We start from the raw sequence: 14407 nt of genomic DNA on the forward strand, positions 1-14407 counted from the left end.
TTACCGAATTCAAATAATCAATTACTTGAAAGTTTTTACATCTGAAAAACTCGGTTCATGGTTATAAAACGAAAGTGGCTGAGGGTACACACTGTGTAATCTCTCACAAATAAGAAATCATTAGTTTTTACGACTACGGCATATTTTTCCACATAATAGAAATTCAGATGGATTAATTGCTTTGACTTAAACAAACACGAATCAAGGTTAATTTCAGTTCATATCAGACGACGTTAACGTGCACGTGCACCAGCACGGAATTGCCATGGCAAGTGTGGCTCCGTCTAGATTTTGGTTTGATAATTTATTTACAAAATTTCAGCGACTCGGGGGTTTTAAATTTGTACTTGACGATTCTCCAATTAGAAATTCGTCCGTATTTTGAAGTTATTGAGAAGAAGATTTGATAAATTAAATAAATAAACAGTACTGTAATATTTATTATACATATAAGGTTACTTTAAAACTTCCAATGAAATCCTTTCAATAAAGCTTTGAAGAGCTCAAGCTGAAAATGCTTTACTTTTTACGCGATTCCTTTTGGAAACTGCGTTAGATCTTTAAAGATAAAAACGTATACCACAATACCTATTTCACACCTCATACCAGTTTTGCCATTATCATCTAAAGGATGTGGGCTCGTATATCTCATTCCCACCTTCTCATTTCTTCAATATGTCCATACAACACTGATGAATATGACTCATTTGTTAGACGCATCCCCCTGGTATCCAAATTTGTCATCGATTGCAATATGTACTAGGTTACTGCATTAGCCCTTCATTTTGGTCTTCTAACAATAGAAAAATAATCGAATGAAGAATTCGGTCGCGTTCGGAAGAATTGTAAAGAAACGCATCTGCCATTGACAACGCCGGTCTTCGTCTTACGAAATAGCGGACTCCCCCACGAAACAATTGTTGGTGACCACTATATAAACCCCTGATCAGCGTTAGTTCGTTCCCAGATCCTCCAAGGAGACCCAGAAGTGTATACTAGAATTTATTCACTCCTCAATACCATAGGTATGTTATCGCTTGTTTCTGTGTCTTAAATTTTGTTTTCTGATTTATTTATCTCAAATAAAACTAAGCTGTGGCATGTCGTTGTAGATAAAACTAAGCTGTGGCATGTTGTAGATAAAACTAAGCTGTGGCATGTCGTTGTAGATAAAACTAAGCTGTGGCATGTCGTTGTAGATAAAACTAAGCTGTTGCATGTCGTTGTAGATAAAACTAAGCTGTGGCATGTCGTTGTAGATAAAACTAAGCTGTGGCATGCCGCTGTAGATAGGTCAATTTGCTAGTTTGTGATGTTATAAACGCGCTCGAAGAAACGGCGAATACAACGCGTTTTGTTGCGGTTGTTGTTTGTCTTAGAATGGCCAAATCTGTGATCTCCGTGGCTCTCTTCCTCTTGGGTGCTACATGCCTTCTCCTTCAAATATCCACTTCCGAGGGTGTCGAAAGAGGCGCTAACGAACAAGCCATGGCCGACTTACCATCCGCACCCATCGTCTTCAACAGTCCCGACGAACTCAGGAGCTACTTAGAGGAATTGGACAAATACTTTGCCATCGCCGGTCGTCCTAGGTATTGTTTGCTAAACTAGTATAGGTGTTAGGGACGTCAAATGTGTCTCCATGGTTTGTTGATTGTTTTACTAAAATCGATATATTTTATTTAAATCACTTGATTTTACCGATTTTTAAACATTTTACGCATCTTTTACTAAACTAAAATTTAAATTAATATTAATATTATTTAAATTTAATTACTGGGAGCATAAAATAAGGATTTTTTGGGGTGGCGGAGAGGTAAGCACTTTTGCCTCGCAGCAAGAGGAGCCGGGTTCGATCCCAGCTTGTGGCACTGGGTGAAAACTTGGAACAACTCCTTCTTCGTTAAGTTTACAAGTTATCTCCCCACTGGTTTAAGGGGTTTTACCCCGAGCTCTTCGGTTTCCCCTTTCATAAAAACTTGTTGGGGTTAATGGTAATAGTTAGTGCAGGGAGCTGTGGCTCGCGTGGCATGAAGGGCTTGCCACCACCCTTCTACGCATTGTAACCCAGCCACCTAAAAATTAATGGCTGTAAAAGTCGCTTGATGACTTAGGCCTAAGGTATGGCCTTGGGTATTAGCCTAGCTGATTATTATTAATTCGTCATAGGGTATACACCGATTTAAAACCCTAAGTTAGTATAAACCCCTTGACACTAAACTATCATTTTTATACTACTTGCACAGAATTTTCATTATGACATAAATCACTTTTCATAAATATTATGAGCCATGATAGCCAATTTAAAACCAATCATTACCTTTGATACAGATTTGGCCGCAGCCTCTCGATGAGCACCGCTTTCCATCGTATGCCTTACCCCTTCTCTCGCTACCCATCAGGGATATGAAGGCCTACTGGCGACGCTCGGACCTGGTCGTCCTCCCTCGACGCTACCAGCTACCATCACGACACTGCAAGCCTTCTATTCAGCACCTCATTTATGTTTTTAATACACCAACTCTCCTTTCAAGGTCGCAACGTGGAAGAAATTCCTTAAAACGCGATCAATAACTAAAACCTTATTACATGTTGGGATTTATAACTACAAAATAAAAATTAATTTTTCGCTCTATGTCGTGCCTCGATTGCTTGTTTCTATCTATAGCCACAATCTGAACGCATTTTCTGAGAACATACCCTTTGCCTCGTAGATATTTAGGTTATTTATAGCGTTTTCCTTTTGACTGCTCTCGAGCACTCTAGATCGCTCTGATCAACATTTTATGTTCCATTAGCGTGCTCGGATCTGCTCCGATCAAGTTTCGCGTGTTCCATTTCGCGTTCTCGGGTGCTCCGAGATCGCCCAAAACCGATCTGCCGATTTCGACAGATCAACGGATCGAGATCGAGATCGGAGCAAATTTTCGCGTGTTCCTTTTAGATTTTTTGGCAAAATGGCAGACCAAAACGCGAAAATTCAAATTACAAGCAGACGAAAAACAACAAAGCGCGAGAATATGTTCATGGAATGTTCCATTTGCTTTTTTACTCTAGTCGATTGGGGCGAGCTCTATGACGTCAGAGACAGATTCAGAGCGAATATTGAGTAATCAAATGGAAAACGCTATTAGATAATCCAAACGGAATATCCGCTAGACCTCAGAACTTTTAAAAGTTCGAAAAACATTTTGCGTAAAGTAGGTTTTATCCAGATTGATCCATGCAAAACATTTCAGTGTCGAATTTAAGTATAAACCAACTATTTGTCAAGTAGAACCACTCTGGAAGTGGATTACGGCTTCGTCGAGTTTTCTCAATAAGCTTTATTTACCGGCGAAACGGAAACGCAAGCGCTAAACGTTGGGGCTTCAGGGTCCTTTAATTTATTATGATTTTGATGTTTTTAAACGTAATTCGAGCGTACGCGATGGGGTAACCCTCTCTCTTTAAAGTGATATGCTAATTCAACGACTGACTGCTCAGAGGAGAGCTTTTTTTGCTGATTCCTTCATTTGCATATTGTCGTTGAACCCCGTAGGCGTGACCGGAGTGGCCGTACTTTCCAAAGTGCCCCCTCCACGCCTTTTTTTAGGGGCTAGGCTTGGGTGCAAATCACTGTTTATGGGTATTGTTTTTCTATCCGGGGGATTGCCGTGGGCCGTCCATTTATCAGGATGAGTTTCCATTTTCCGGATTCGATAGCTAGCTGCCGTATTATTGTCACAAAACACGATTACGGCGATTGACTAGGCGTACTCGAGCGTATCTACGGAGGTGTATTATCCCCGATTCACCCGCTAGTCGTGTTAATGTAGGGAGATGATGGTATTTATCCCAATCGTCAGTTCCCGGTGACAGTCGACAAACAATTGCTCCTATGTTCGAGCCTTTGACATTAAACATTTTTGACCCGCATGGATCAAAGGGAGGTACTCGTATACTTATAGTTTTATTGCCCCTCGCAACGCACTTACCCCGAAACCAATGTATTACTGTTTGTAGAATGACTATTTTTCATTAAAAAGGATGTGTAAGAAAATTATTCGATTTCAATATTTGTGATTAAGAATCGGCTTAAAAAATGGCCCTTGTGATAAACTGTAACATGTTTTGAGAAAATGTTTTGTCCATTCAAATTGATCTTGGCGCGTTTCAATTCTTATGACGTGATAAGAGGAAAAATCTCCATTGGCTAATAGATAATTTTAATTTTAGGAATGATTTTGTTTGTATGCATGGTGGCCATTATTAACTGTCACAGCTTCGAGGTTTCAATAGTCTTCATGATAAACTCTGAGCATTATTATAACGAATTTTATAGTTAAACCAGTATATTATTTTTGGCTTATACGCAGTAAAAGTACACTTTTCTAACGATAGTTACTTTAAAGCTAGGCCGTAGTTAACTAACCAACCTGGAAACATTTTCTGAATAAATAAAATTTAATTATGTATGTTGTCATACAGTAGAGGACTGCAGCGATTCCAAATGTGGAACTATCCTTTCAATAGAAAACGCCAAGGCAATCCCCGATTATATACTTAAGTCACTTCGTTGTTATAAACGAAACCTTTATTTGGGGAGGAAAAAATAACGATGGTAATTTTATATTCAAATTAATTATATTTTTAATTATTATTATTTTTTATTCAAGGTTAAAAATATCCAAATTGAGAATAAAATAAGTAAAAATAAACATTAGAAAGCTACACCAAATGATAAAAGAATATTTTGGAGATTTTAAATAACTTCCTATGATATGCACCGTACCTCGATAACTCCTGGAAAAGTGATAAAGCTGTAAATGCTTTGGTAAACAAGTATCGAATTTTATTTTTATTTTCTTGTTTTATGTTTTAACGATTTTTTAGCGTCCCCCCCCCCGCATATATTTTTTAAATCGGATCCCAAAAAAATGGTCATTTGCTGATTTTAGTGCTTTTTTCGATTTTCGTTTTGAAATTTGAATTTCTTACTAATTGAAGATTCAGAATTCAACCTCCATCTATTTCCAAATACTTGAGCGTCGACCTTGGAAAAAATGAAATTGCGCGTGTACATTATCTTCTTTTCGCCCTACAGAGGCTTTCACTGCACGTTGGTTGTGATACAATTGATTTTTCAGTGGATGAATGACAAGCTGATTAGGATCGTCTTTATTGCGCTAGTTTGTTGAGAAAGTGATTCTTTATTACTTTAGGCGGTTATAGTTCGCTTATAAAGTTAATATGGCAGGTGATTGAAATATTGTTGACCCAAGCTCTTTGGTTTCCCCTTCCATAAAAACCTTTTGAGGTTAACGGTAATAGTAATTGTAGGGAGCTGTTGGTTCATTTGGCATGAAGGGCTTGCCACCACCCTCCTACGCATTGTCACCCGGCCACCTGAATTAATGGTTTTAAAAGTCGCTTGTTGACTTGGGCCTAACAGGGTGATTGATATAGCGTTGTAATGAATTTTTTGTGGTACAGTAACTGTTCGGTTGTTAAGAATTATTGCCCTGATTGCGATAAAGAACAGGGTGATTGAGTTATTGTACAGGGTGGTTGATATTTTGGTGAAATTTTCACTCAGATTCTTAAAGAGTGCTTATTAATTTAACGTACAGCGTGATTGAAATATTGTTCTTAATTAATGGACAGGGTGATTAATAAAGCGTGATCGTGGCTTTTCCTTGGAGATAAAATTATTATTGACTTGTTAGTGCTTACGACGTTAGTGCGTTAGTTATGTTTAACGAGAGGGTGGTTGAGAAGACACTCATTTTCCAAAACATAATTCATTTTGGGTTCATTTATTAAGTTAATGTACAAGATGATTGGAAAAAAAAAACGTCACCGTCGTGTGTTTTATAGTCATTATCCGAATACATACGTTCTTGGTAATACCAAATAGATCCGCAATGGCTTTTGTTGTTATTTTCTGCTCCTTTTTTTAAATAATTTAGTTATGCTATGTGGGTTTAAACAATATGTCACAGACATGTGAATATATATATCTGCATATTGATGTTAAAATTTGAATTTTTTTCAAACGTGCTGTACATTAACGCAATAAAGACACTATAACAACCGGTGAGCTATTTTTTCAAAAAGTGGTAATTTTCCCTTGAAACATATTTTTCGAAATTGGCCTGTCCACGAAGAAGAATTTTCCTATCAGCCTGTCCACGAAGAAGAATTTTCCTATCAGCCTATCCAGGGATAAGAATTTTCCAATCGGCCTGTCCACGAAGAAGAATTTTCCAATCACCTGTCCACGAAGAAAAATTTTCCAATCAGCCTGTCCACGAAGAAGAATTTTCGAATCGGCCTGTCCACAAAGAAGAATTTTTCAATCAGCCTGTCCACGAAGAAGAATTTTCGAATCGGCCTGTCCACGAAGAAGAATTTTCCAATCAGCCTGTCCACGAAGAAGAATTTTTCAATCAGCCTGTCCACGAAGAAGAATTTTTCAATCGGCCTGTCCACGAAGAAGAATTTTTCAATCGGCCTGTCCACGAAGAAGAATTTTCCAATCAGCCTGTCCACGAAGAAGAATTTTCCAATCAGCCTGTCCAGGGATAAGAATTTTCCAATCAGCCTGTCCAGGGATAAGAATTTTCCAATCGGCCTGTCCACGAAGAAGAATTTTCCAATCAGCCTGTCCAGGGATAAGAATTTTCCAATCAGCCTGTTCACGAAGAAGAATTTTCCAATCAGCCTGTCCACAAAGAAGAATTTTCCAGTCGGCCTGTCCACGAAGAAGAATTTTCCAATCAGCCTGTCCACGAAGAAGAATTTTCCAATCAGCCTGTCCACGAAGAAGAATTTTCCAATCAGCCTGTCCACGAAGAAGAATTTTCCAATCAGCCTGTCCACGAAGAAGAATTTTCCAATCAGCCTGTCCACGAACAAGAATTTTCCAATCAGCCTGTCCACAAAGAAGAAATTTCCAATTAGCCTGTCCACGAAGAAGAAATTTCCAATCAGCCTGTCCACGAAGAAGAATTTTCCAATCAGCCTGTCCAGGGATAAGAATTTTCCAATCAGCCTGTCCAGGGATAAGAATTTTCCAATCGGCCTGTCCACGAAGAAGAATTTTCCAATCAGCCTGTCCAGGGATAAGAATTTTCCAATCAGCCTGTTCACGAAGAAGAATTTTCCAATCAGCCTGTCCACGAAGAAGAATTTTCCAATCAGCCTGTCCACGAAGAAGAATTTTTCAATCAGCCTGTCCACGAAGAAGAATTTTCCAATCAGCCTGTCCACGAAGAAGAATTTTCCAATCAGCCTATCCAGGGATAAGAATTTTCCAATCGGCCTGTCCACGAAGAAGAATTTTACGATCGGCCTGTCCACGAAGAAGAATTTTCCAATCAGCCTGTCCACGAAGAAGAATTTCCCAATCAGCCTGTCCACGAAGAAGAATTTTCCAATCAGCCTGTCCACGAAGAAGAATTTTCCAATCAGCCTATCCAGGGATAAGAATTTTCCAATCGGCCTGTCCACGAAGAAGAATTTTACAATCGGCCTGTCCACGAAGAAGAATTTTCCAATCAGCCTGTCCACGAAGAAGAATTTTCCAATCAGCCTGTCCACGAACAATAATTTTCCAATCAGCCTGTCCACAAAGAAGAAATTTCCAATCAGCCTGTCCACGAAGAAGAAATTTCCAATCAGCCTGTCCACGAAGAAGAATTTTCCAATCAGCCTGTCCAGGGATAAGAATTTTCCAATCAGCCTGTCCAGGGATAAGAATTTTCCAATCGGCCTGTCCACGAAGAAGAATTTTCCAATCAGCCTGTCCAGGGATAAGAATTTTCCAATCAGCCTGTTCACGAAGAAGAATTTTCCAATCAGCCTGTCCACAAAGAAGAATTTTCCAGTCGGCCTGTCCACGAAGAAGAATTTTCCAATCAGCCTGTCCACGAAGAAGAATTTTCCAATCAGCCTGTCCACGAAGAAGAATTTTCCAATCAGCCTGTCCACGAAGAAGAATTTTCCAATCAGCCTGTCCACGAAGAAGAATTTTCCAATCAGCCTATCCAGGGATAAGAATTTTCCAATCGGCCTGTCCACGAAGAAGAATTTTACGATCGGCCTGTCCACGAAGAAGAATTTTCCAATCAGCCTGTCCACGAAGAAGAATTTCCCAATCAGCCTGTCCACGAAGAAGAATTTTCCAATCAGCCTGTCCACGAAGAAGAATTTTCCAATCAGCCTATCCAGGGATAAGAATTTTCCAATCGGCCTGTCCACGAAGAAGAATTTTACAATCGGCCTGTCCACGAAGAAGAATTTTCCAATCACCTGTCCACGAAGAAGAATTTTCCAATCACCTGTCCACGAAGAAGAATTTTCCAATCAGCCTATCCAGGGATAAGAATTTTCCAATCGGCCTGTCCACGAAGAAGAATTTTCCAATCAGCCTGTCCACGAAGAAGAATTTTCCAATCAGCCTGTCCACGAAGAAGAATTTTCGAATCGGCCTGTCCACAAAGAAGAATTTTTCAATCAGCCTGTCCACGAAGAAGAATTTTCGAATCGGCCTGTCCACAAAGAAGAATTTTTCAATCAGCCTGTCCACGAAGAAGAATTTTCCAATCGGCCTGTCCAGGGATAAGAATTTTCCAATCAGCCTGTTCACGAAGAAGAATTTTCCAATCAGCCTGTCCACAAAGAAGAATTTTCCAGTCGGCCTGTCCACGAAGAAGAATTTTCCAATCAGCCTGTCCACGAAGAAGAATTTTCCAATCAGCCTGTCCACGAAGAAGAATTTTTCAATCGGCCTGTCCACGAAGAAGAATTTTCCAATCAGCCTGTCCACGAAGAAGAATTTTCCAATCAGCCTGTCCAGGGATAAGAATTTTCCAATCAGCCTGTCCAGGGATAAGAATTTTCCAATCGGCCTGTCCACGAAGAAGAATTTTCCAATCAGCCTGTCCAGGGATAAGAATTTTCCAATCAGCCTGTTCACGAAGAAGAATTTTCCAATCAGCCTGTCCACAAAGAAGAATTTTCCAGTCGGCCTGTCCACGAAGAAGAATTTTCCAATCAGCCTGTCCACGAAGAAGAATTTTCCAATCAGCCTGTCCACGAAGAAGAATTTTCCAATCAGCCTGTCCGCGAAGAAGAATTTTCCAATCAGCCTGTCCAGGGATAAGAATTTTCCAATCAGCCTGTTCACGAAGAAGAATTTTCCAATCAGCCTGTCCACAAAGAAGAATTTTCCAGTCGGCCTGTCCACGAAGAAGAATTTTCCAATCAGCCTGTCCACGAAGAAGAATTTTCCAATCGGCCTGTCCACGAATAACTCTTTCCCAATCACCCCGAATAATTAGAACTATAGCATTAATAACTTAACAGCTATTTCACCACATCATTACAACTTTTTCTTAATTACTTTGTTCATCAACCTTTTTTTTTATTCGAAAAGGGGATTTTTTGAGTGAAAATTGAAATGAGCCTGAGGCAGATCCTTAGGAAAATTATCTTTCGAGATCCGTTGTAGCTTTGAAACTCGACTCCAATTGCAGAAGTGTTCGCCATTACAATATGAGTCCGATCGGAACAATGGGAAGTCGACTATTTTTAGATCAGAAACAAACTCATCCGTCCGTCCTCTATGTATAACAAAAACAAGCATCGTCTCTAGTTCCGGCACGCAAATATTGTGTCCAAATTTTGGTCTTAAGTCGGGTACCGTTGCGTTACTTCAAGAATTAAAACAACGTAAGCCACATCGCCTAAGCTATACTCGCTACAGGTCCGGCATTTATAAGTGATATGAAGGGCTTGCCACCACCCTCCTACGCATTGTAACCCGGCCACCTGTTACTTGATCACGCACAAGCAACATTGCTTATGTGGTCGAAGGTGGTGCCTTGGGTATTAGCTCTATTTAAAAAAAATATATATATAAAATTCATAAGTATAAGACATTGAGAAAATTCCATTAATGATAGTCTGTTGGAAAGCGTTTGCGTAATCGATCTTTTTATAAGAGGAAACTCGTTTTGGCAAAATGAATGGAAGGTTAGTTGGGTGCTGATAAATAAATTCCGCATAACTTTCAGTTTGTAAACTTTGCAACAATTTTGTGAATAGAACATTACATTAAGAATCACATTTTTACTAAAGCTGAAGTTAATTAATCAACTTTGATAACAGTAAAATATAAAGCTAAAAATGGTTTAATTTTGGCATTAAAAAGGTGGTGAAAAATCTCTCAAAATGGTCATGGAAAATCTCAAGAAATGGTCATAGAAAATCTATAAAAATGATCGTGAAAAATTTCTAAAATTTATCATGAAAAATCTCTCAAAATGGTCACGGAAAAGCTAAAAAAATGGTTATGGAAAATCTATAATAATAAACATGGAAATCTCTCAAAATGGTCATGGAAAATCTCTTAAACCGGTCATGGAAAATCTCAAAAAATGGTCATGGAAAATCTCTATAAATGATCGTGGAATTTTTATAAAATTGATCATGAAAAATCTCTCAAAATGGTCATGGAAAACTCTAAAAATGGTCATGGATGTATAATCAGTTTGAATTTGGCGCGCTTCAATGTATGACGCGCTCAATAGAGGCGCCACTTGCCGAAGTAAGGCAGACGTTTTTCGGACATTAAATAGAACGTTTCATGTTTACAATGCCTCGTAATTTATAATATTAAAATAAATAAATAACAGTTGGATAATAACACAATGGAAAAGCTCTAAAAATGGTTATGGAAAATCTATAATAATAAACATGGCCAAATCTCTCAAAATGGTCATGAAAAATTTCTCAAAATGGTCATGAAAAATCTCTCAAAATGGTCATGGAAAATCTCTCAAAATGGTCATGGAAAATCTATAAAAATGGTCAGGGGAACAAGAAAGAATCAGGTAAATTAATTCTGAAAATCTTGAGATAATGTTCTTGAAGACTTAAAAATGATCTCACGACTACGGCGATTCAAAACTAGAAGGTTTCACGCACTGGCAAATCGGTCTGCATACCGAAATTCTTTCTTTACGTAAGATAGCGTGGCGTCAGTCGCGACACCAAAGCTTATCCGCGAGTATACGAGTCTGAAAAATATTTTCCTTGAAAATCTGCTAGAAGAGGTTTATTTTTCCGGGGACCTTTTGGGTTAATGTTCCGCCGGCTGTAGTACATACAGGCGTTAAAATACATACCTGTAAAGTACCTGGGGCCACAAGCACTAGAGAGTCATCCCGCCAAAAATGGAAAAATATCAAGAATAGAGAGACCGCCCTCTTTATGAAGTGCCTCCTCCCAACTTCCATTCCATAGAATATAGGCATTCATCGCGCCATAAAAATATGAATATGCGTTTGAGCTCCATTCGGAAATAGCTCTGCTAACTCGCCTCAGGCGGCGCGGGCTCTTTGAGCTGCCCTAAACGTTATGGCGCTTATAAGGTGTTTTCGCTCAGCCTTCGCCCGGGCTCGAATCGAATTGTTTGTTCACTCGTTCTTTTTACTAACCCGAAAAACGCGTGTCGATATTTGACTAAATATTTCGTTGTAACGGCTCTATTTATTTCGTAAATAGAGATTGATAAATCCGGTATATTTCGTTATTGATTTAGCGGCCATTTGGGGTTGAAAACGTCGACCATCTATTTTGGAAAACCATTGATAAATTAATTTTTATTTACTTTTGGTTAAAATACAAATTCCTTTGAAGCTAGGGATGAGTGCTAGGGAAGTTATGAGTGGAGTCTTGCCCTGCAGAAAGAGTAGCCGGGTTCGATCCTAGCTTGTGGCACAGGAACCACTACTTCTGGGTTTGATTTTTCAAGTTCTCACCACATTAGGTTAATAGTAATAGTGAGTGTAGGGAGCTGTTGTCTCGCGCGGCATGCAGGGCTTTCCACCACCCTCCTACGCGTTGTGACCCGTCCACCTGCTTAAAGGCATTAAAAGTCGCTCGATGCCTTGGGAATTAGCCTAGCTAGATATTATTATTATTAATTTATTTCCACCAATTGGAAAGCGGGTTAAAGGTAATTGCCCTTTCCCCTTCTTTTCTATTGGTGAAAATAGCTTAATTCCCCTAGTACTTACGCACCTAGTAACGCACCCATTTTGTTCAAACTCGGGGGTATGGTAGACCTTCGTGTAACTTGAAAAACCCTAAAGGGAAATAACTCCATGACAACACAAAATGGAAATTTTCCTATTGAATATAACATGGGAATCTGACCAATTTTCAGGGTACCACCATGTAAAAATTTTAATCAATTTCAAACTTGTTCATTATTTTTTTATTTATATTTTCTATTTTTAGCATTTTCAAACGGTTGCCTATGGAGACATTTCTCTTTAGGGTTTTTCAAGTAACATGAAGGTCTACTAAACCTTATTTCATCGTCTAAGACTAAACTCCCGAGTTTGAACAAAATCGGTGCGTTACACCTCGGGTCATCTCCTTGTTAGTGGCGCCATCTAATCGGTGGCTACTCTTAAAAATTTCCCTCATTTAAATGGCTTCGTGAGTGCCATACATTTGAGACAGTCAAAACGTATTTAAAAAAATTAAAAACCAAAAAAATATCAAGTACAATACTATTGAAATCTAGCCTAATTACAATATGTACATAGAACTGTGTATTTGTACCCCGCCGTTCCGCCTAAGCCCTCGAGACATTTTAATTCTCAAATTTCCACAACGGCCCAGGAATTATTTCGTCACGACCAGCTCTTGACTTTCCGAATAAACCTTTGACAAGGGAGAAGATCCTTTTTCAGTGGTTAGCCATTAGTGAACGATTTTTAAATGCCAGAAGATCTACCAGATACCTCAGTCTCAATTTCTCAAACGTATAAAATATCTATACTCCTATTTCTTTTTATGCCATATTTTTCTTGAGTTTTGTTTCTGGTTTTTACAAAAAAACACCGCTTAAAGGGCCATTGAATCGTTTGAATTTTTAAGTTGGAGCTACAAAGTAACGTGAAGAAGATAAGCTACCTGAACTTCAATTTGATTTTTCCAAACGATTTGGTGGAGCTTTTAAAATAGTGGTATAAATCGGTGTTTATTCGTTTACCGCCAAAAATTTCAAAATGGCGCCATCTAGTATAAATAAAAACGTTAAAATTGAAACTTTAAAAGCTTCGCTCTCAACGTTTGTTTCCCTGAACGAAACTTGTCAAGTTAATTCGCGGCTACAATTTCAATCGAACAGTTTTAATTTTAACTGCTGTTGTTCAAATTGCCAACGAATCAACGTCCAGATCTAACGAAGCGTCCGTAATGGTGAATTCAATCAACTCCGCGTGTTGGTGACGATACATATAGCCATAAGTAACGTAATAAACGTAAGTATGACACTTCCAATTCAGCTAATGAAATTTTTTAATGATAGTTTGTTTCACCAATGACATTAAGTGTCTGTTTTATACTCCTGCTCCGTGGTATTTCGCCAATGACAACGTAAACCATTACGTACTAACGGACTGAAAACTCTTCGCGAACTGCTCCTAGTATTTGGAAAATCGCCGACGGTCCGCCGGTAGGCTTTTCGACGGAGCAGCCAAGGCCTATTGAAATTTGAAATGCTTTCAAAAGAGTAAATAACTTTTGGAAAAAATAATTAATTATGTTATCGGAAGATAAAAATAACTATTATAAACACTGGCTCCATTTCAAAAGTTAGAGTTTTTCGTATTTCAAACCTAAACGCGTGTACGCTCGTATTTCTCGCCATCAAACTAACCAACTATTTTGCCAACGGAAAGAGTAGGAAGGGACGAGTTTCCGATTCGGAAACTTCCTATTTCGCAATCACTCCACGACAGACTATCATTAACCGAATTCGTTGTGTGCCATACATATTTTTATTATGTTACTTATGATATAACGTATAATTCAATAATTTAGAAGGCCAATTTTCGGAGAAAAATCTGACTTCTATAAATAGACGAACTTTCAAGGGCTCCTCGTTATTTTGATATTTTTATTTCAACTTATATTTGAAATTTATGACATTTTAATTCATCGTAAATTGGTTCACCGTTTCTACCTGTCAAAATCAGAAATTATCCCTATTCTTTATTGAGCTTACCTTACTCCGTTTCTCAAAGGCTAGACTCCCCTTTTTATTTCCATACCTTTAATATCAGGTAACGTTGGTATGAAAAATATATTTAATAGATAAACGGTTGGCAAGGTTAATGAGGCGTGGGATAATCTTCGTGTTCCTAACTCTCATCTTTAGAGATAAAAATTAAATTATTTTTCCAACCTGCAATGGAAACTAATTTTAACTCCTGGTAGCGATCTTCTCCCTGAGCTCCGTTACGGAACCCTTTTAAAATATTAATTAATTACTAATTAAATATTCATAACTATAAACTAGCTGTGGTTACCATAGTTAGTGGTAAAAGTAAACAGAGTGCAT

General features: G+C 38.4%; 1 protein-coding gene across 1 annotated transcript; it reads left to right on the plus strand.

Moving 5' to 3' along the window:
* The first annotated feature begins 951 nt into the window (after nucleotides 1-951).
* On the plus strand, nucleotides 952-2633 carry LOC149922226 (uncharacterized). Its single transcript, XM_090163712.1, has 3 exons — nucleotides 952-1025; nucleotides 1380-1592; nucleotides 2332-2633. Exons 2-3 carry the CDS (start codon nucleotides 1381-1383, stop codon nucleotides 2408-2410), a joined length of 291 nt encoding a protein of 96 aa, XP_090019838.1. The 5' UTR covers nucleotides 952-1025; nucleotide 1380; the 3' UTR covers nucleotides 2411-2633.
* The last annotated feature ends 11774 nt before the right edge of the window (nucleotides 2634-14407 follow it).

This window comes from Leiobunum rupestre, chromosome 11 (assembly GCF_980474605.1).
Source record: "Leiobunum rupestre chromosome 11, qqLeiRupe1.1.hap1, whole genome shotgun sequence".
NCBI lineage: Eukaryota > Metazoa > Arthropoda > Arachnida > Opiliones > Sclerosomatidae > Leiobunum > Leiobunum rupestre.